A 20,934-nucleotide genomic window follows, 5' to 3' on the forward strand; every position below is an offset into this window, starting at 1 on the left:
CAATGATGGCTGTATCTAGCTTTATCAATGGAATGACTGACAAGAGAGTAGTGGATACATGTTCAATTTCGAATACAAAGCAATGAAAGTAAAGAGGAATGGAGTAATTCATATTTGGTTAGATTTATTTTGCGATCAAAGTGTGTGTGTGTGTGTTTGTGTGTGTGTGAGAGAGAGAGAGATAAATATGTATATTATAATGAAATATGAATATGTATTTATGACTGATGATCCGCCACGTCCGTCACGTCCGCCACATGATCCGCAACATCATGAGCAACAACACCATTAACTTGTTTAGAGGGTCTAAGTTGTTTTTCTAGAACGTGAGCATCTGCAGGCTCTATTCTTTTGTAGTATTGTTCTTTAGTTCCAACAATGTCGAATCCAAAGTTTTTATAGAACTCTATAGCACCCTCATTGTTCACCTGGACATGAAGTGTAATGGCGTCAAAATTCCCTTCCTTTTCAACAGTATCTAGAACGTGCCTGAGCATTTGTGAGCCGATTCCACGGCGGCGATACGGAGAGAGACAGCCTAATGTCATGATGTATAATTTGCGAGATGCAGGATTCGTGGAAGTGTGTATCCGGCAGCAGACGGCTCCAACGACGATGTCATTGTAGTATGCAAGTTTGGAGAATTCTCCATATTCTAATACAGCTTTGTAGAACTGAACATTATAAATGACTGGAAGAACAACTTCATTGATCTTTTTAAGAATGTTTATGTTGTGCCGGGTCACGTCGCCCAGATCGATATTCACACCACAAGCGTCAGGCATTTCTGGAGAGGGAGAAGCTGGAAAGAAAGAAGGGGAGAAATTAGGATTGCCTCATTATCAAAAAGTCAGATCTAGGCACATTCATTGTTTTCACGTCCAATACATACGGATACATACGGAACAAGCATGGATTACAACTCCCAACTATTTACCTTAGTTTTAATGATGGAAAATCACGGAGAATGGCCCTCAATCTCGATCCTCTCTCTCACTCATGCAATTCCAGGACTCGAGAAGAAAAAGAGCTGCCTTTGAGAGGCTATTTATAACCGTAACCGAGAAAAAAAATAATACTAGGCGCTCAATGTTTTTCTAGGGATTAAGACCCGTTGAGGGCCGAAATAGCCAATCCACACTCACTATTTCTTTTAGATACAAAATGAGAAAGAGCCAATTGAAAAGTCCAGTTCTTGAGACATACGCTTCTTCAGCTGTTGCATTTTCATTAACATTTCCTCCTAGCTGCTCAATGCTCATCCTTTAAGCTTACTCATCCCGGGCTAGGTCTCTTTCTGGGTTGGACTCACCCCAATTAGAATTAATTGATTCCTAATGCAATGCAATAGTAGACTATTTCTCTAACTTTATATTTTAATAAATAGAACAAAATAGAATCCGTCTCGGATTCCGGAGATGATTTCAGAGATAGAGAGTAGAGTAGAACTCGTGATGGAAGGACATGGCCTATGGGAGAGTTGAGTTCAACTCGAGTCAACTGACTTCAACTGACCTCAACTCCCCTTCAACTCCCATTTCTCTCTTCTTTTCTATTCTTGATTACATTGATATTAATTATTATCATAGACATAAATTGATAATATTTATTTCGTTTCTTCCTACTCCAAGAGTTTCGTCGTTGTTTCGTCGTCCAATTCAATTAATAGAACGGATTTGGGCCCCAAAGCACGTCCTCTTGTCTCCAAACTGGAACAATTAAGATTTTGCAAACATGAAATGATGGATTGAAATTTAGAATTTAGAATTTCCAAATTGGAATGAATGTATGGAATAATCAATAATTAGTGAATGAGTGAATGTGTTTGAATTAAGCACTTGAGAATCCTAAAATACGAGAAGAATGTCCTCCTCTTCTTCGCCCTCTCCTTACCCTGTCATTTTCGATGATGCGGATGATGGAAGACAATGCTGGATCTGTTATGCGTATGACGAAGACGATCCACAAGCTGTTTGGGTGAATCCTTGCAGGTATTATTTCTATTTCTCAGAGTAGAAATCATCTTTCTCTATGGATTTCTCCTTCTTCTTCTTCTTCTTAGGTGCAGCGGAACCACGAAATGGGGACATCAGATTTGCATCCAGATGTGGATCGATGAGAAACAAAAGTACGCCAAACTCAATCCCGTTGAATGTCCTCAATGTGGCACTCCATATGTTGTTAGCTTTCCTCCTGTTCCCCACATTGTGAGTCTTTTGGACTCTTGTGATCAATTTGTTGAGCGGATATGTCCTGTAAGATCCAAATTCCTAATCTCTCCTTATTCTATTCCATTCCATTGTTTACAGATACTCACTGGAGGGATTTGTTTCGCCTCTGCCTACTGGTCTTGTGTCACGTATGGTGCCATCACGGTCATGCAATGCTCTGGTCACAAAAAAGGACTTTTACTTATGGAAAAATGTGATCCCTGCATATTGCTCATCGTTCTACCTTTAGTACCCATCGCTCTATGTATGGGGAAAATGATTCGATGGCACGAGCCAGTCAGTTTTTCTTTCTTAATACACTAGTTCACTCAATCAAACTTCTTTCTTTTTTCAGATCATCAAGTTCTTACGCTATGCTGTCCCAAAAACACCACTTACGAGATTCATCCTTCCAAGTTTTGCAGAGATACCCTCTAATCTATGTACTTCTTCTTCCACCTCCGTCGCAGCTGCTGTTTCAGATCCGATTCCCATCACTAGAATCCTCATTGGTGCCCTCTTCTTCCCAGCCATCTCTTCCATCATTGGAGCGACTCTATTCTCCACTTGGGACATGTCGCACTTCAAAAAAACACTCTGTGGTGGACTCACCTACATCGGCGTCAAGGGAGCATTCAAAATCTATCACAAGCAGTACATGTTTCTCAGGCTCAAGCAGAGAATCGTTTTGAACTTTAATGAGAAAAACAACAATAAGCCTCAGTCACAAGAGTCCTCCTCCTCATAGTGGATGTATCTAAATATCTTTCGTCATCCAAAAAGACCTATATATATATATATAATATATCATTTAATATCATCCCATCTCTATTCTTTTTTCTTTTTTTAAGTATGGAACATTCAGTTTTAGCTATATTTATTATTATAATGATTAGGAACACGGAATTTAATCACATTATATAGTTTATTAATTTTTTGACATTGTTATTTTGTGTTCTCTTATATCATTTTAATATTTGTAATATAGTTCCTCGGAAGAAAAAAAAATATATTTTATTATTCTCAAATTGATTATTTTTACTTAAGTTTTAATGTTGATAACAAATTATGTAAATTTCCTGATATATGTATTTTTTGCTGAAAATTCTACGTCGAGACTTTAGTTATTCTTCTTAAAGAAGTTTCTACTTTGAATTTTACATACTCTTATCATTGTGTAAATACACCTATAGTCGTAACTTCTACTCGGAATTCTTCAGGAAATTATAATAAAATTAAGCATATTATAAAATCATCAGCTAAAATATTAACACTAATATAAAATTTCGCCTCTAGCATAAATGAGAAGGCTTAGACCAAAATGTAATGAATAAACTTTTATTCCCTTATAACAATTAATAGATGAATATAATATAGTTGACTAAAGGTGTATGATTTTAAATCATAGACCTTAGGTCAACTATGAACTATGCTTAATTTATATTTAGTGTGGAAACATTAACAAGTAAATCTGTCACTATGTTTGTGTACTGTATACACTTCTCGAGTCATGGTGTTTTGTCCAGTCGTAGGTGAATAGTAGATGTTGTTACATAATTATTATTAGCAAATATATCTTAGCCATTATATTTACTAGTAGCTAAGCCTATTCTTTCATCCGTCATCATATTCATCATTAACATTTGGTAGGAGATGTATGTAGTTCCAAGATCAAGAATCACGACGCTTTATCCGGTAAGGAGAATAACATTTTTGATAAAACAATTCCTATATTGAATAATCGATGGATTTAAGATATGGAAGAAGGACATAAGATTATGGCAAAAATTCACCGACATAGATAAGAAGAAACAGGCAATTGGAATTTATTTATTTCTAAATGGGAAAGCAAGAGAGGCTACTACGGAATTAAAAGACGAAGAAATAGATTTACACTGGTGTTGAAAATATATTCGCCAAACTATTTTTACTTGAAGAAGGCATATGTCAAACTTCTTGGCATTCCAAGAACTATATGACCTAAGAAGAAGCCAGGGTAATAACATCAATCATTTTATCAGTCAATTATAAATTAATTGAAGAGAATATCTAGCTTCCAGATGCTGTACTTGCGTTTATGCTTCTTATAACATGTGATTTAAATCGCAATCAAAAGTATCTAGTACTTTCTGGAGTGAAGTTAGAGGGAAATATGTCGACGCTAAGAAGAATATTCAATGAACATCTTGCAAAGAAGAATGAGGTTATAGATTTTAGTAACCCTGATTAAAATGACAAACCGATAATGTTTACGAGGATGAAGAAGAATCCAGTCAATGACATGGCTAAGTCACAAAATGCAACATTTGCACTAGCGAGTTTCACTGGGCAAGAAATTGCAAGAAAAGAAGGCTGTGGAAATGTGGTGGTAATAGAGGAAGACGGAAATATGATCTTACTTCATTTTTAACAGTATACGCTGAAGAAGATACTGATAATAAGTTAGAAGAATTGGTACAAAATTCGAAGGGCAAAGCTTTATCAGATTCTGGTTGTCCATCTACTATTTTTGGGCAAGGTTGGTTAGACGACTACATTAAAAATATGAGCAAATCTGATCGTATGAAGATATAAGAGTTCTCGGCAAAATCAATTTATACTTTTGATAATCATCAGAAGACAAAGTCAAAAATGAAGATCAAGCTACCATGTCTAATTGGGGTAACGCATACTTATATAACCACTGATGTTATAGATAAGGACATACCGTTATTGTGGAGCAAAGAATCAATGCGGAAGGCGGAAATGGTACTCAATTTCTCAAATGATATTTTATTTTTTCGTGGCAAGAAGATCAAGCTTGGAAATTCATCATCGAGGCACTATACGATCAACTAAGCAACAACAGCAGATGACTAGATCACAATAGATGGGCGTATAAGGATTGAAAATTTGCAATGTTTACGGAATTGAAAAACCGAATAATGGACAAGGAGTTTAGAATAATGGATATAAAGCTACACAGACAATTTGGTCACCCACCGTCTACAAGATAAGTCGAATTTATCAAGGAGTCAAAATTCTATAGTAAAAAGTTGGAAGAAGAAATAATTCACATAACCAATAAATGTGAGATATGCATGAAAACGAAGAAACAAGAACCAAGACTAGTTGTTGCTTTACCGATGGGCAAAAGCTTGAATGGTGTTGTATCTATGGATCTCAAGTACTGGAAGAAAAACTGTTATTTTATTATAATGGTCGATGCAGCTACAAGATTTTGTGCTGCGTGTACTATCAGTAACAAGGTACCATCCACCATCATTCAAGGCATTTTCAGAACATGGATATCAAAATTTGAGGCACCTAATAAGTTCCTTATGGGCAATAGCCGGGAATTTAGCAATAAGGAGATGATTGAACAGGGAGAAAAATTTACCATTAGAATAATGAACACAGCTTCATATTCTCCATTTTCGAATGGTCTATGTGAGAGGACAAAATGCCATTTTGGGTATTATAGTTTCAAGGTTGGTTGAAGATGACATCACAAACGTGGATGTGCCACTTGATTGTGCTGTTGCAGCAAGGAATTATATGCAGAATTTTTGAGAATTTCCTCCTAACCAGTTAGTTTTTGGGTTTGACACGAATTATCCATCATTTGACGTTAATATGCTGCCTGCAATGGAATCAACAACCCAATCAGAAGCAGTTAGAAGATATTTGAATGTATTACATCATCTAGATGCGAATACATAAAAAATGAATCAAATGTCAAAAATCAAAGGGCTCTTTCGCATAATATCAGAGATGGAGCAACAAAAGACCTCGATATTGGTGATATGGTATTTTACGAACGAAATGATGACTCGAAATAGAAAGATCCTGGCAAAATTATTGGAAAAGATGGTAAAGTGTATTTATTACGTCATGGTGCTTACTGTATAAGATGTCATGTTTGTATGGTGCAAAAAAAGTGTTGTAAAAGAAGATGTTCTAATGGTTAAAACAAATGTTGAAGCCCATCTTAATGGTATGGATCATGGTTATGGTCAAATACAAGCAGACGTTGAAGAAGCTCGTGATGATGATGAAGATCATCATTATGGTCGAAGATAAAGAAGTGTTGTGGAAGCACGTATTGAAGATGAAAATGTCATAGCTAGTCATACTGAAGATGAAGATATTTCAAATAGCAATGAAGAAGATGATTCCAGTAAAAGTGGTAAAAATCCTAGTGAACAGTTAAAAAGAAGAAGAGGTCGTCCACGTAATGAAGAAAAAGTTGCTTTGAAAAGGATCTATGTTGTCCAAAGGTTGGAGGAAATTTTGAAGCCATTGATCATAATTCTGGCAAGTAGTTCAAAGGAAAATTTATTGGCAAAGCTGGAAAAGCCAATGGAAGATATAGGAGGTTGTATAATATCAGAAACAATGGTATTGGTGAAGAATATTTTTTTATATAGATACCTGGAAGGAGTGGAAGGTGGTAGAAGATGATCATGAAGTATTATTTAATATTAACTCTGGAGAAGTGAAGCATCCAAAAAGAAATGAAATTAACAATTGGAAAGAAAAAAAAGTTTTTGAAGAAGTGGAAGGTCATGGTCAAAGAACTATTTCTACGAGATGGATGGTGACAGAAAAGATGGCAAAAGACAAATCAATCATAAAATAAAGACTGGTAGCAAGAGGATTTGAAAAACATGACAATGATATCCGAACAGATTCACCTACCTGTATCAATTAAGGACTAAGAATGACAATGATGGTAATGAGCTCAAAAGGTTGGATTTGGAACTCCATGGATATAAAAACTGGTTTTTTTTTTCAAGGAGGTCCAATATCAAGATATGTCTTTTTGAAACCACCGAAGGATTATTATATTGGAAAATTATAGAAACTCAACAAAGTAGTATATGGTCTAGTTGACGCAGCAAGATAATATAAGCGTTTTAAAAGTTTCTTGTTAGAAATTGGAATGACTGTGTCAAAACTAGACAATTGTATTTTTTATTGGAAAACTCAATGGTATTATCTGTATTCATATTGATGATCTGTTGTGGGCTAGATCTAGTGTATTTAAAGAAAAAAATTGGGAAGATTTGAAAAAAATTTCAAACAAGAGCGGAAGAGATTGGAAATTTCAAATATCTTGGAGTTAATGTCAGAAGCCATAAGGATGGAACTATTCAAATGGATCAATTTCAGTATAATTCGTCTCTGGATGCCGTCAGTTTGAGTGACAAAAGAAGAAAAGAAAAATGGTAACCTTTGAGAGAAGATGAAATCAGAGAATACAGATCTATAATTGGCCAGCTTAACTGGGTTGCGACCCAAACTCGACCGGATATTTCTTTTGGAGTCAGTATGGTAGCTTCAAAGATGAAGAAACCAGTAGTACAAGATATTATTGAAGCAAATAAAATGGTCCGGAAAGTCACAACACGCAATACCAGAATAACTTTGCCAAAGTTGGAAGATTTGAAAACGTGCAAAATTATATTTTATACCGATGTATCCTTGGCAAACGTCGAAAATAGTGGATCACAAATGGGAATTTTCGTCATGATGGAAGATAAAAACGCAAAGGTATGTCCAATTGCATGGGTATATAAAAGAATAAAAAGAGTGGTGATGTCAACCTTGGCAGCTGAAACTCTGGCACTGTTGGAAGGAGCTTAACTGTGTTTCTACATCAATAGCCTAGTGGATGAAATTTGTAGATTTAAATTAGAAGGGATTTTAAAAACAGATCGCTAATCCTTAAAAGAATGCCTTCTAACAACGAAGCAAGTAGAGGACAAGAGATTGAGGATTGAGATTGCAAGGAGATGATGGAAAGATCGGAAATAAAGAAAGTTTGTTTGGGTCCAAACGAAAAATAATTTTTCTTCTTTCAACACATTTAAAGGGTTTAAAAATTAAAAATAAAATTATTTGTTAAAGCAAACGAAGGCTTCAGAAGCGGATAACCAATTCTAAAGATTTATGTCGCCATTTAACAAAATAAAATAGGGTTTCTGGATTAAGTGAAGAAGCTCTGTCTACTGAAAGATCCAAATTTCCAAAAGAGCTCTTTCATCGTATGATCCATAATTTAAAAAAATGGGAATTAAAAGAAAAAATTTACTCGGAGGAATTAAAACAATTTGCATTGACTTAGCAGTTTTTCTCTCAGAAGGGTTATGATTATGTCCCAAGGACTTTCAACATGACATTGCCACATCCTTCTATCATTAGAACCTAGTATGGATCGATTGGTGGTTCTCCTGGATTTACTCTAAAATCATTTCAAGCATTAAGGTTACGAGCTCAGCAACAAGAAAGCGCCAACGGTGAAAAAATCTATTGCAACCTCAATCTGGATGAAATGAGTATAAAGAAAATGATTTAGTTTGATGGCAGTAAATACGATGGGTACGCAATATTGGCACAGGAGGGTCCGACAATTCAATGACTCCTACCACAGAGGTTCTTGTACTGATGGTGGTTGTCATCAATGGGAGTTGGGAAATACCTATTGGAAACTTTATGATTCATAGATTATCTGGGTGAGAAAAGGCAAATTTGGTTCGTACGGCTTTGAGTAAAGTTTATGATACGGTATAATCATTCCTAATATTACATGTGATGAACTCTGCAACTTTACTGTTTAACGCCCTCGGAGCTGTTCTCTGTCTAAATAGTATGAAAATTACGTTTCCTTATCCTTCCAATCCTGAAATCAAGATAGCAGTTATATTTGATATTTGCCATATGGTGAAGCTCGTGAGGAATACATTTGCATCCTTTGGTGTTATGAAAAATCAAAAAGGAGAGGCGATTCGTTGGAACTTTATCAATGAACTGTACTTATTACAGAAACATGAATGTCTGAGAGCTGGAACGAAGTTGAGAAAAGCTCACATTGAATAGAGAAGAATGAAAATGAAAGTAAATTTGGCATGCCAAACACTTTCTAGAAGTGTAGCAGATGCTTTGGACATGCTCTCAAAGGATCTTCAAAACAAAAACTTTTCGAACTGTACGGCTACAGTATTTAATTAGAATATTTGACGCCTTATTTGACTTTTTTAACTCTAGGAATATATTAGGAGGCTCAACTAAAGGTCATTGAGAAGATCCAACTATGATTATTGGCGCCCTCTCTTGGAATCAAGCTACGACTATATCAAATAATTAAAAACTTGTAGTGGTAAAAAAGTCGCTAATACAAAGCAAAAAACAGGATATGTTGGATTTTTGATTGTAATTCAGAGTTTTACACACTTTCATAATTATCTTATTGAAACAAATTATCTAAAATATATTCTAACATACAAATTCAGTCAAGATCACTTGGAACTTTTCTTCTGTGCAATTCGATCTGCCAACGGGCATAATAATAATCCTTGGGTCAGAAAGTTTTCCTCTGCTTATAAAAGATTGATTATTCAACATGAGATTAAATCAGGAATGAGAGGAAATTGCTTAAGTCAAGATAAAACCACCTTTCTATCTTCCCAGGGAAACAAAGGAAGATGCCAGATAAATATGGATAGCAACCATATGGAATTTATTCGTAAACATGGCTTAATTGATGATCGACCATGACAACAGCAAAGGGCCTAATCCTAATTCTTGCATAGCAATTTCGGACTATAAAAGAGTGGTTATCACTTACATTGCCGGATTTGTAGTGAAAAAATTAGAAAAAACAATCTTTTTTGAAAAATGCGCTGAATTTTTGTGGTGTCTTCTTCAGGGTCGATTATGCCTTGATAAAACAAAAAGATTGGGGGGGGGGGAGGATTGCATCAAACAGCACTAACTTATCCTTCTAAGGATGTAATTGAAGTTTGTCTAGAAACTGAAAAGATGCTTGAAATACTTTTAAATTCTACAAAACGGGCATTGCGGAGAAATTCCAGCCGGACTCTTAAAATTAGCATTTCAATTTTGAAAAATATTGGCTTTCGTAAAAATTAGGTCTTTCAATGCCTTAGTGATCATATATTTGATTCATCTCTAGAATCTAATCATATATTTTCCCTTATAAAAGCAATTTCTCGATGTTATGCTATTATAAAACTGTATCACTTAGAAAAGATAGAAACTGAGACTGTAGAAGGAACCAAGATTCGTTGTGTCCTCACGAATCTTATATAGTTTAAGAATCAATCATTTGAAAAATATCAATAATATTTTGAAAAACTTAATTTTATAAGAACATAATACTTTTTAGAATAAGTTATACTTCATTGATTAAATGTTTATTTATCTTAAATATTCTAAAACATTTTTTTATTAAAATTAGTATGTACTAGAACAAACGAGAATATTAGGAATTTATAAGAAAAAATCAAATATGAAAATGTTCTTCATTTTGGTGTTATAGGCTTCATGCGATTCAAGGCGAATTTAAATACCAATCGTAGATATTCCTATTAGAGATGAATTATGAGACTCCTTCCTAAGGGTGAAAATTGAGGTTGATGAATTAATATAACATTAATAATGAACTATTTTGAATTTTAAAGATTTTATATTTAAACTTGCCATTTTTATAATAGGATCATTTGAAATAAGTTGAGTATCCTCATTATCCATTAGATTCCTAAAATCACATGATTAAGTAATAGGAAACGGCGATTTAGTATATAATATTTGAATGTTTTGATCCTTATGTTGTTTGTATTCGTCAGTTATCTCTCCCTTCAATTTTTTCATCAAGTAAGCACTCTATATTTTTTATCTCTATGGGTATAATCAAACCCGTGAGCGGACAATTGGGCGAAAACATTTTTTCCGAAGGATTATTTAGGAGATTAGGCCGAAACATAATATTTAATAAATACTATATTGATATAGGGGATTGCATATTTTAATTCAATTAAAAAAGATTTTATGATAAATTGCCCGATTGGTATTGTTCATATGCTATATATCTTTATATTGCGCGCACCAGACTCAACATTTCTTAGGCACTGAATCAAACTTACATAAGATAAGGAACACAAGACTTTGTAAAAAGCAATGTGAAAAATATTCATCCAAGAAATCTTTTGAAATTATCCAAATTCCTCAACGCTTTTTTATGGGAATTTTGAATATTCTAAATCACATTTGATTTACATTATTTCATATTGCTTATTTCTAAGTATGTCTGTCAAGATTTTTGTCTCATTTCTTACCAGTTGTTGTCCCGTAGAAAAACTTCAGGAACAAATGGATAATTAAAAAATATATCCACTCAAGTCATATCCATGTTTCCAGTCTTGTTTCTAATGCTAAATTCAACATTTTCTCCTTTTTAATCATTATAATTTATAGCCTCTCCAAGCTGACTAACTCCAAATATCTTTTTATAAAGTATTCACATCTATTGCGTCGAACCTGATGATATTTTCCCTGCATAGATGATAACTACCATCTGTGTCCTAAAGCAACTCATTGTGGTGGTTACGATTTAATCAGACGTAAACTAAAAAAACATTTACTCATGTTTCTATACTAACAATAATATGTCATTGCAATTATGGTTAAAACTGTCTTAAGGCATATAAAGCAATTTTTTTTCTTCAAATACTAAAATGTATAAAACTTATTTATATTTTTTGAATCAAAAAGTAGCAATAAGTTCCAAAATTTATCTTCCAAAGATTAAGAGATAATTAGTTAATCATTAAAATATATAAATTGTAATCTTTTGATTATTAGAACAGTTTTTAAAATTGAAGACTTCTTAAAATACCATCACAATTACTAAATTAAAATAAACTCAATATTTTTTCTTCATATAACTGTAGGAGAATCATGAATAGTTAAAACTCTTCACATTTTGTTCAATTACTTTAAGATAATCTAGATTGGACATGGCAAATTTAAAAAAAACGAACTAATTAAATAACCCTTCTGATAAGTACTTTCTCTACAATTTACATTTAGGTATGAAATGCCCCAATCCTCCCAAAACTAAAGTCATAGAGACTAATCTCAAGTCAGCACATGTTATCCTTACACTAGAGGGTGGTGGGGGGTTCTCATATTTGTGTAGCTGAGAATAAAAAAAGAAGGGTTATTTTTTTTTATTAAAATTACTTTTATTCTTTTGGGAAATCGTATTGTATTTTAGGTAGGGTAAAAACTAATTATTCTTCAATACATACATAAAATATTGACACCGTTGTAAACGCAACTATATATAAATAAAAATATGTCGTCATCACAAATATATGTATGTATGTACATTTGAATAGAAATAAGCGTCAGAATTCTTTAAAAAAATATTTTAATTGCTGCTTTGCTAATCATAAATTTCAATTCGCAGACCAATAAAAAAAAAATATATATATAGGTATATAATAATATTATTAAATAAATTAACTTTTTTTGTTATATTTAGAACAATACTAAAAAATCATCATTATAATAATTTTAACCCAATCAAGTCATGAAACTATAACAAATGCATTTTGAAAAAATATATATGTAATATATATATATATATAGGACGGACTATGAAAGCCAAAGTGAAAAATTACAGCATGGTTCTTCTTTCATATACATATAAATATATATTAATGGCACGAGAGAGAGATTTCTATATAAGGCACTATTGGACGGTCTCATCATCGCGACTATTAAAGAATATATAAATTATTTCTTATTTAAAGAAGCGTTTCCGGGTAACGTAGATGCTTTTTGCAGGGATGACACTGTGGACGAATTGAGTTTATAATTTGATTTCATAGATTCTTGTGGAGAAATTCGATTACTTAATATTGTGACATCACCAGAGGAAGTATATGATCCAGAGTTAGAAGAAGAGGATGCAGCTTTAAATCCGGACTTTTGAATCTTTTTCAAAAGTCTCGAAACCCAAAACCTTTGTTCCTCTATACTAGGAGCCATTAAAAGCATTTCTTTCGCTGTTGTAGGATCATAATTAACTTTGCAGGGCGTAATAACGTCTTTTCCTCCATCCCCTACATGCTCACGATGATATTTGATTCGACAACCTGGAAAAAAAGAGTACATGTTTTAGATGTAACATTTTCAAATCCCATTATATATGAATAATTACGTTTGCATTCCATAGCAGGAGGAGGTCTAAAGGGAGCCCACAATGGTTTAGAACAACCATCACATGATGCAGGCATATGGAATGATAATTGAACAAATTCGTGACCTTTAACCACCAAAATACTTGGTGATTTCCCTTCGTCAGATATTGGTGGGGTGGCATTATCATCAGGCTTGCGGGACTCTCCTTCACCGGCATAGAGGATCTAATAATGAAACAATTGTAAAAGTTTAGTAAAAAAGTGTACCGTGTAATAATTAAAATATCAATTACCTGAAATATTCTTGGAATATCTTTGGCATCGGCACGGATAACATCACCTTGAGTGACTGAACGGACATGAAAAACTTTGCTATAAATCAAATTTAGAAATACTTTTAATGAAGAAAATTATAGACTTTAAGAATGCTGCATTAAATACCTAAGATCTAGTATCAATGTTGGATCTGCATTTTGCCTCTCTGTTTCTGAATTGAAGAATATGATTTTCTTGGACGAAACAATGACAAATAGCTTTTTCCAACCATGTCTACGAATATTTTGCTTAGAGGGTACTTGAAGCCACCCTTCCAAGGAAGATTCTCCACTCATTACAGCCATGCTATCCATTTCAGAAGGATCTCCAGTTCCGGAGCTTAAACTAGCCGTATCAAAGTGTGCATTGCTTAACTTAATCTGCAATGCTTCTAATTCACTCTCTTTTGTATCCAATTCCATAGATAATTTTAACCTCAATTGCGACTCTTCATGAAGAGTTGCATGAAGATCTTGATTATCCTTGGAATATTTGTACACCATTTGATTGAACTTTTCTTTTTCTAGAGTTAGTTCCTGTTGTAATCGGCGATTCTCCTTCTCTTTCTTTCGAACCTCAGCTGAATTTGCTTTTCGATCAACTTTATCCCCCTTTTTAACTAAATCTTTACGATTCATTACCTCTGCTAATTTATTGACAGCTTGTTGTTTCAACATGCGCTCATTGTTTAGCAATTTAGTCAGTCGTTCAATCTCAGAGGCCTCCTCATTATAAATGGTTTCTCCCATCGGACCATTCTCCCCTTTAGATGCAAATTTTCTTAAAAGCTCATCACTTTCTCTCATTAGCATATCAATACGCTGAATATAGTCACTTTCGTTATCTTTCAAAGATGCTAGCTGACTCTCTAAACTCCTAGCATCTGCTTTATTCTTGGAAACGATTTCTTTTAGCTCTAGTTCTATCATCATTTTTTCTTTTTCCAATTCTCCCGAATCCTCTTCAGCAATTCGTCTAGCTCTCGCTTCGTCATCAACTCGCGTTATAGCCTCTTTTAATTGTGAGATCAAAGACTCTTTTTCTGCATCAATATTCTTCATTCGAACTTCTCCTTCGTCGATTTCGTCCTGAAGTTCTTTAACTTGAGTTTTATAGAGAGTAGTAAAATACTGCTCTGCTTCTAACTGATCTTCAAGCTCCTTTCGCTGAATATCGTCTATAGCTCTACCAGATTTTATTTTTTGAATTTCTTCCTCTAATGATTTCGCTCTTTCTCTATAGTTTGCACTATCTCTACCAAGATGTTTCTCGTTTGTTTGCAGTAAAGTGATCTCAGAGGCTTGAACACTAATTTCTGATTGCATTAATGACTTTTCTTCTTTTAAACGTTCTATCTGAGCATTGAGGGTACGAATTTTTTCATTTTCTTTTTCCAACTTTTCAAGCTTATATTCCAATTGACGATAATCAACTGCAAGCATTGATAGTTTACGATCTTTATCCTGGCAATTAGATTCAATTTTCATACGATTTTGAACTTCTTTTGACAATTTATCTTCCAAAACTATAAATATGCAAGTCAAAGAAAACATTAATATCAAAAGGATTCCATTTCAATATACCTTTAAGTTGTTCAATTTCCTGCTTGTTACTAGAACTTTTATTGTTTTCGTTATATTCTTTTTGAGATTTGACTAGTTGATCATATCGTGAAACGATAGATTTGAGTTCCAATTCTAAATTGGCTTTATTTTTTTCTAACTCAGATATCTTTGCGTAAAGTTCAACATTATCACGAGAAGAATTTTGATCACGATCATTAAGGGAATTGATTTCAGAGAGCAAACCCAGAATACGATCTGTAAAATTATAATAAAATGTATGAAACAGTAATTAAATAGCATTTAATGACGTATTAACTCATAACTTACTCTCTTTGTCTTTGAGTACATTGGCCACCTCATTACGATTATTTTTCTCCATTTGTAAATGAGAATGTATTTTAGCCACATCCTTCTCCAAAGAAGCTCGCTCTTCCATAAGCGCAGATATCTTATCGTTTAAGCCTGAAATTTCAGATTCAGCTGCCGTTTTAGAAATTAAGAGTTCATTATTAGCTTTTTTTATCTTTTCGTTATGCTCTGCTTCTTTTTTTAGCTTTTCATTTAAATCCCTCTTTTCTTTCTCAAGACTTGAAATTTTCTCAGATGTTTGGAATGAAATATTTTGAACCCTTGTTAACTTGTTGGATTCGTCTTCTAACTTTTTTCGATAATCCGCCTTCTCGTTTTCAGCTTTACGCCGAGATTCAGACTCAATCTCTATACGACGTTGAGTCTCTTTTAACTCATGTTTAACTAATGCTAAGTCTTTTTCTTTTTTAGACATCTCTGCACGAATATTTTCTTCACGAGAATTTGCTTCTTTGAGTTCATTATACGTATTATTGAGTTGAAGAGTGAGTTTCTCGGCTCTTTCTCTTTCCCTTGAAGTATCATCTGCAGAAGCTGAAGAAAAATTGTTTTGTGAAGCTGATGTTCGATTCTGGAAAAAGTATTTCATTATTTATGTAACAATTATTCAATTGTAATAGCTAAATTAAAATGGTACATTTCTCATATAATAGTTTGTAGATTATATAAGCATGCATTAACTAAGACAATATTTATTTTACCAATCAATCAATTTTAGTAAAATAATAATAATAATGAAAACAAGAGACACTTACTCGAGGAGTTGGAGGAGGAGATTGCGAGGCATGTTTTGATCCTGTTAGTAATTGGATATCTTGAGAGTAAGTAAAACCAACAAAAGGCAAATGATTTCCAGCAAATGTTTTTGGAGTAGGGAAATTTTCATTAGGAGTTTCATTCTCGACTTCATCAAAATTGCGAGTATCATCATCACTTGATAATTCAGTCACTACAGGTGGAACACAATTTCGAATAGTATCGAAATTCCAAGTATCATTCTCAAAGAATTTATGATTTTTTACTTCGTTGATTCCTTTATTCCCCAAGCGGTTGTTTCTTTAAAAAAATAAAAAATGAATGAAAATATGAATGGCAAATATGTCTGTTAATTTAATAGTGAGCATGTTTTAGTTTCTATAATATTAGCAAAAATAATTATAGCACCAATAACCTATTCGAAGAAGGGAAAAAATTACACATTTTCTATGTACTAAGAATAAAAATCTTAAATCCTTATATACATACACAGCAAATATGGCGGCAAATGTGAATGTAATTCAATTTTTATGAAGACACTACCTATCGGTTAGAAATTCTTTAATGATGGATTGAGCCGCATTACTGATTTTGACATCATCAAGAAATTCAAGTGCGTTTTTATGATTCATGATTTTTCCGTAGGTTCCCGAGAGTGATTCTGCATAGAAGGGAGTTTCTCCATAGAGCATTTCGTAAAGTACTACTCCCACAGACCAGTAGTCACATTCCCGACCGTATTTTCCCTCTCCTCCTTGGGAACTCAATACTTCAGGTGATATATAATCTGGAGTACCCACAGCCGTTTCTGAGTGAACAAGCCCGTCTGGGCTCATTTTCATACAGGTTCCAAAGTCGGCAAGTTTGAGATGACCTCTTGCATCTAGAAGCATGTTATCTGGCTTAACATCCCTATGAATAAAACCCATGGAATGTATAGCATCTAGGGCTAGCACAATTTCAGCTGTATAGAATCTCGCCCATTCTTCCGGGACATCATAGTTTGACATAAGATTGACCAAATCTCCTCCTAAAAAATGAGTGTAGAATGAAAAAGAAGGCGTCTAGGAGAAGGTGGAAGAGTGGAGCATATACCTGGCATATAGTCCATGACCATATACAAATATTTGTTGTCTTGAAAGGCAAAATGTAATTGGACGATCCACTCTGATTTGGCATGTGCCATGATGTCCCTTTCTTCCCAGAAAAAGGCACTATCACTTCTTTTAATCATCTCATACTTGGAGAGTAGTTTCATGGCGTAGACTTGACGATTCGACTTGTTTCGAACCAGTTGTACTTCTCCGAAGGCCCCTCGACCAATCACTTTGATGAAAGTGAAGTCTGAGGGTTTGATCCTGAGTTTGGAGACGCTTTCGCTGATGGATCCATCTGCAAGAGAGAGAGAAAGTATGAAGGAATGGCCTAATAGAGCTCTAATTACATTTCCGAACGAAGGAATCTATGTTCTTTATCTTTCGAATCACGGGATGATCACAATCCGCCACAAGAGATTGGACGGTATCGATGAGGCAGTCCACATTGATTATAGACCTAGGATCCGTCAATTTCCTCTCCAAATCCTGGAGTCTGGATAGACGATCTTCATCAATCCCATGGTTTTGGTTACGGATATTTTTGTTGTTGATATTCATCCTGACTCACTTGTAGTCCCTCCTCAGGACATTCGAAGAGGACTCGCCCTAGGCCATATATAACCCCTTCTTCCTTGGAATTAAACAAATGGATGGTGATTGATTTTATTAAAAATTACTCAAATATATGTTGTATTATTATTCTTCCTCACTTCAAAGATTCAAGGGAGGACCAAAAAACCTCTTCAGCGCAGCAGCTCACCTCCTTCTTCTTCTTCTTTCCTTCTTTTCCTTTTTTCAGTGCTCCCTCACCGTCCCTCCTTTTTCTTTTCTTTTACTTCTTATTCTCATCAATTCTTCCATGCATGCCTTTGAGCTCCTTTTGCCTTTTGAAATTCAAGGGCGAGCGAGGCATCACTCTTCTATTTCTCCTATGTACTAAAAAAGGAAAAAGGCGGAGCGTGCACACCTTTTAACATCCCTACTACTACTTGTCTATTTTATTCTTCTGGATCCATCATCTCCTGTTTAATTCAGCAGCAGCAGCTCATCCTCCTCCCTTTAATTGAGAGGGCGAAACAAAAGTATTCACAAAGTGACTATTTATTATATCATATTACCTCCAATTTTATATTTTGCACCAAGTTTCATCCAGCATCCATGGCCTTATACTAAATAATTGAATGATAATTGATAAGCCTATACTTCACATTATATCTCACTTCCGAGCAGCATACTTGATGTTAAAAGTGAATCATCATTCCATGCACACACAATATATAAATACGTGTGTACGTCCATATATTGCAATTCACCAGGTCTTAGCAGAATTTTCAAAATATTTTACTTTTGTTGCGACATTTTTTTTTTGCTTATTATTATACTATTTTATGTTTCATTATTCTATGGAGGATCATTCTGTTTCTAATCCTATCGGCTATCACATAGTAATCTCCTGTGACTTCATTGTATACATCTTCTAATAGCGGACTCAAAAACACTTTCACTTTCAATGTAATTCTACTTTACATTTGACAGAAGCCCCTGCTTAACTTATGTCCTGAATAACCTTATTACTATATTATGGTAATAATTTATTGGAAGAGGGGGGGGGGAAGGGGTAATAACGTTCCATGTCGCCTAGATGTTTAATATTTGCTCAAAATATAGTTGAAACTACAAAGTGTTTGTGTATCATACTTGTGGTACGTCAACATAAAAACAATCTTAAACATAAATCAAGAAAAGGAGAAAATCTCCATTTATTTTTTTACTTTATATATACATACAATTCAATATTTCATAGACATTTTGAGTTAATTATAGTATTTGTATTCAAATTTGTGGGTTAAGCTAAGATACTCAAGAATTTTAAGCATATAACTTTTATTTGGTTTAACAAACTTAGATTGGGTCCGATATGACCTTTGAAATAAAATCTCTTAATTTCTCATTCTTTGATGATGATTAATTTTGGGTACTTTCAGTGGAATTTGCATTCTCATTAAAGGGTCAATGAGAATAATTTGTGCATAGAAATGACAATAATTCGTCGAAGAATACAAATGTAATCCACACTTAATTTTGAGAAAGGTCATTTTAGCTTGCTTTTGGGTTGATGAGCCACATTCGTTATAAAAAATGAGTGGTCACCTACCTACACTGCTTAATTGTATTTTTTGATAAAATGAATTTTGGCGAAAATGCCGATCCCGATATCTACATATATATTTTTATATAAGAGTAACTTGAAAAATCTCGAAGGACGAAAAATATTAAGTCTTTACATATTATTACTATTTTATTAATTTGATTCTTAAACAGGAAATGAAAATAATATGTAGAAATAGCTTAATACTTTATACAGAGTGTTAAAATAGATATTATATTCATACTATTTATGTCTTGATGTTATATACTGTAACATCCTATAATATTGAAAGAGAGTTTTAACATATTATTGTTAGTTAATAAATATGTAGATATATATGACTATTACTGTACAAAGAATTGATGTTCTTATGAGATTCAAACCTCAACGGAATGTAATCAAGGTCATTTATTGCATTGCTCTCAATATGATTCTTTGATATTTTTTATTATATGCAAAATATACCTACTCATAGTCGATCATGTTAATGTATGTATAATAGGGCCCTAAATATGTACATGACGTACATATTTAGTATGATATGGGCTATGGCTTATGCATGGAAGATGTTTCTTTTTCCAGTACATATCTAGTAGTGTCAAGTAGGGTTCTATGTCGGAATCCCGTTTACCGGGATTTCTTGGGGGTTTCTAATATGGGAAATCCTGCATAATTATTTCATAAGATAAGTTTCATTTAATTATATATATATAATTAAATGAAAAATTAGCTTGTTTATTACTTACAATATAGTATTTTTTTTTACAAATCGGATCAAATTAAGGAATTCACACTTTAACAAACCAACTCCTGCATTATTAATGATAAAAATAAAGAAAATGACAATATATGAATAGGACTAACTAAAAATTTATCATTTGTTTCCAAAATATTAAAAGAAATACTTAAATTTCAGTGATAGTTTTATATTTTTCCCGGTAAATGAGAAACCTTAGTAATGAAAACCTGTTGTTTTTTTTACCAATATTTTGGGTACAAGATTCGTGGAAATATCTGTTCAATTAATTATTATTTGATAGTAAATATGCTAAAATTGGTTAGTACTTTTTTTTAAAATTTTATTCCATCTTTCTCTAAATATGTAAAAAACATTCAGTTTATTAATTATTGAAAAAATGAAATTTTTTATCGGTATTGGAAGCCAATTTAATAAATTGTTTGATTAGCATAAAACGTAACACATAGAAAAACATGAATTTATAGAACATTTTAAAAAAAATCATTCATTATGACTACCTTTTGTGTTCACAAGAGTCTGCATGGAAATGACTTGCATTAATCACAATACGTTTCTATTAATTTACTATCAATTTGACCTTCAAGACATATACATTATTGCTGCTAGGAGTTGCATATGGTCTCTGTTTTGAAAAAAAAAAGTCAAATGGAGCAAGGTTAATATAAACACAAGGTTAGACCATCATGTAATCGGGATTGCTAGAATTTTCAATTTGATTTATT

At 33.4% G+C, this 20,934-nt stretch overlaps 3 protein-coding genes and 2 long non-coding RNA genes across 6 annotated transcripts; 2 read left to right on the plus strand and 3 right to left on the minus strand.

The window, feature by feature from the left end:
- Positions 1 to 107: 107 nt before the first annotated feature.
- On the minus strand, positions 108 to 785 carry LOC121117264 (N-alpha-acetyltransferase 50). The gene has a single exon (XM_040711643.2). The coding sequence runs from the start codon at positions 783 to 785 to the stop codon at positions 219 to 221; it is 567 nt and encodes a 188-aa protein (XP_040567577.1). The 3' UTR covers positions 108 to 218.
- Positions 786 to 1,201: 416 nt separating this feature from the next.
- Positions 1,202 to 3,238, plus strand: LOC121117261 (E3 ubiquitin-protein ligase MARCHF5). Its single transcript, XM_040711639.2, has 4 exons — positions 1,202 to 1,991; positions 2,063 to 2,255; positions 2,310 to 2,507; positions 2,566 to 3,238. Exons 1-4 carry the CDS (start codon positions 1,864 to 1,866, stop codon positions 2,956 to 2,958), a joined length of 912 nt encoding a protein of 303 aa, XP_040567573.1. The 5' UTR covers positions 1,202 to 1,863; the 3' UTR covers positions 2,959 to 3,238.
- A 451-nt stretch (positions 3,239 to 3,689) lies between these two features.
- Positions 3,690 to 6,707, plus strand: LOC121117265 (uncharacterized). The gene is made up of 3 exons (XR_011780036.1): positions 3,690 to 3,905; positions 3,966 to 6,567; positions 6,620 to 6,707. It is a non-coding gene; the product is annotated as an uncharacterized lncRNA (long non-coding RNA).
- A 3,675-nt stretch (positions 6,708 to 10,382) lies between these two features.
- Positions 10,383 to 10,824, minus strand: LOC139905366 (uncharacterized). Its single transcript, XR_011780037.1, has 2 exons — positions 10,695 to 10,824; positions 10,383 to 10,608 (listed from the first exon to the last, which is right to left on the minus strand). It is a non-coding gene; the product is annotated as an uncharacterized lncRNA (long non-coding RNA).
- Positions 10,825 to 12,517: 1,693 nt separating this feature from the next.
- On the minus strand, positions 12,518 to 18,469 carry Rok (Rho kinase). 2 transcript variants are annotated; one of them, XM_040711638.2, is made up of 13 exons: positions 18,422 to 18,469; positions 18,014 to 18,360; positions 17,651 to 17,934; positions 17,302 to 17,598; positions 16,750 to 17,236; positions 16,206 to 16,506; positions 15,409 to 16,021; positions 15,100 to 15,336; positions 13,643 to 15,041; positions 13,495 to 13,573; positions 13,222 to 13,426; positions 12,914 to 13,156; positions 12,518 to 12,853 (listed from the first exon to the last, which is right to left on the minus strand). In XM_040711638.2, exons 3-13 carry the CDS (start codon positions 17,859 to 17,861, stop codon positions 12,795 to 12,797), a joined length of 4,131 nt encoding a protein of 1,376 aa, XP_040567572.1. In that variant the 5' UTR covers positions 17,862 to 17,934; positions 18,014 to 18,360; positions 18,422 to 18,469; the 3' UTR covers positions 12,518 to 12,794. The 2 variants fall into 2 exon arrangements, with proteins under 2 accessions (XP_040567572.1, XP_040567571.1); XM_040711637.2 differs by lacking the exons at positions 18,014 to 18,360; positions 18,422 to 18,469 and having other exon boundaries at positions 12,518 to 13,156; positions 17,651 to 18,002.
- Between the last annotated feature and the right edge of the window lie 2,465 nt (positions 18,470 to 20,934).

The sequence above is a fragment of the Lepeophtheirus salmonis genome, chromosome 5 (genome assembly GCF_016086655.4).
Source record: "Lepeophtheirus salmonis chromosome 5, UVic_Lsal_1.4, whole genome shotgun sequence".
NCBI lineage: Eukaryota > Metazoa > Arthropoda > Copepoda > Siphonostomatoida > Caligidae > Lepeophtheirus > Lepeophtheirus salmonis.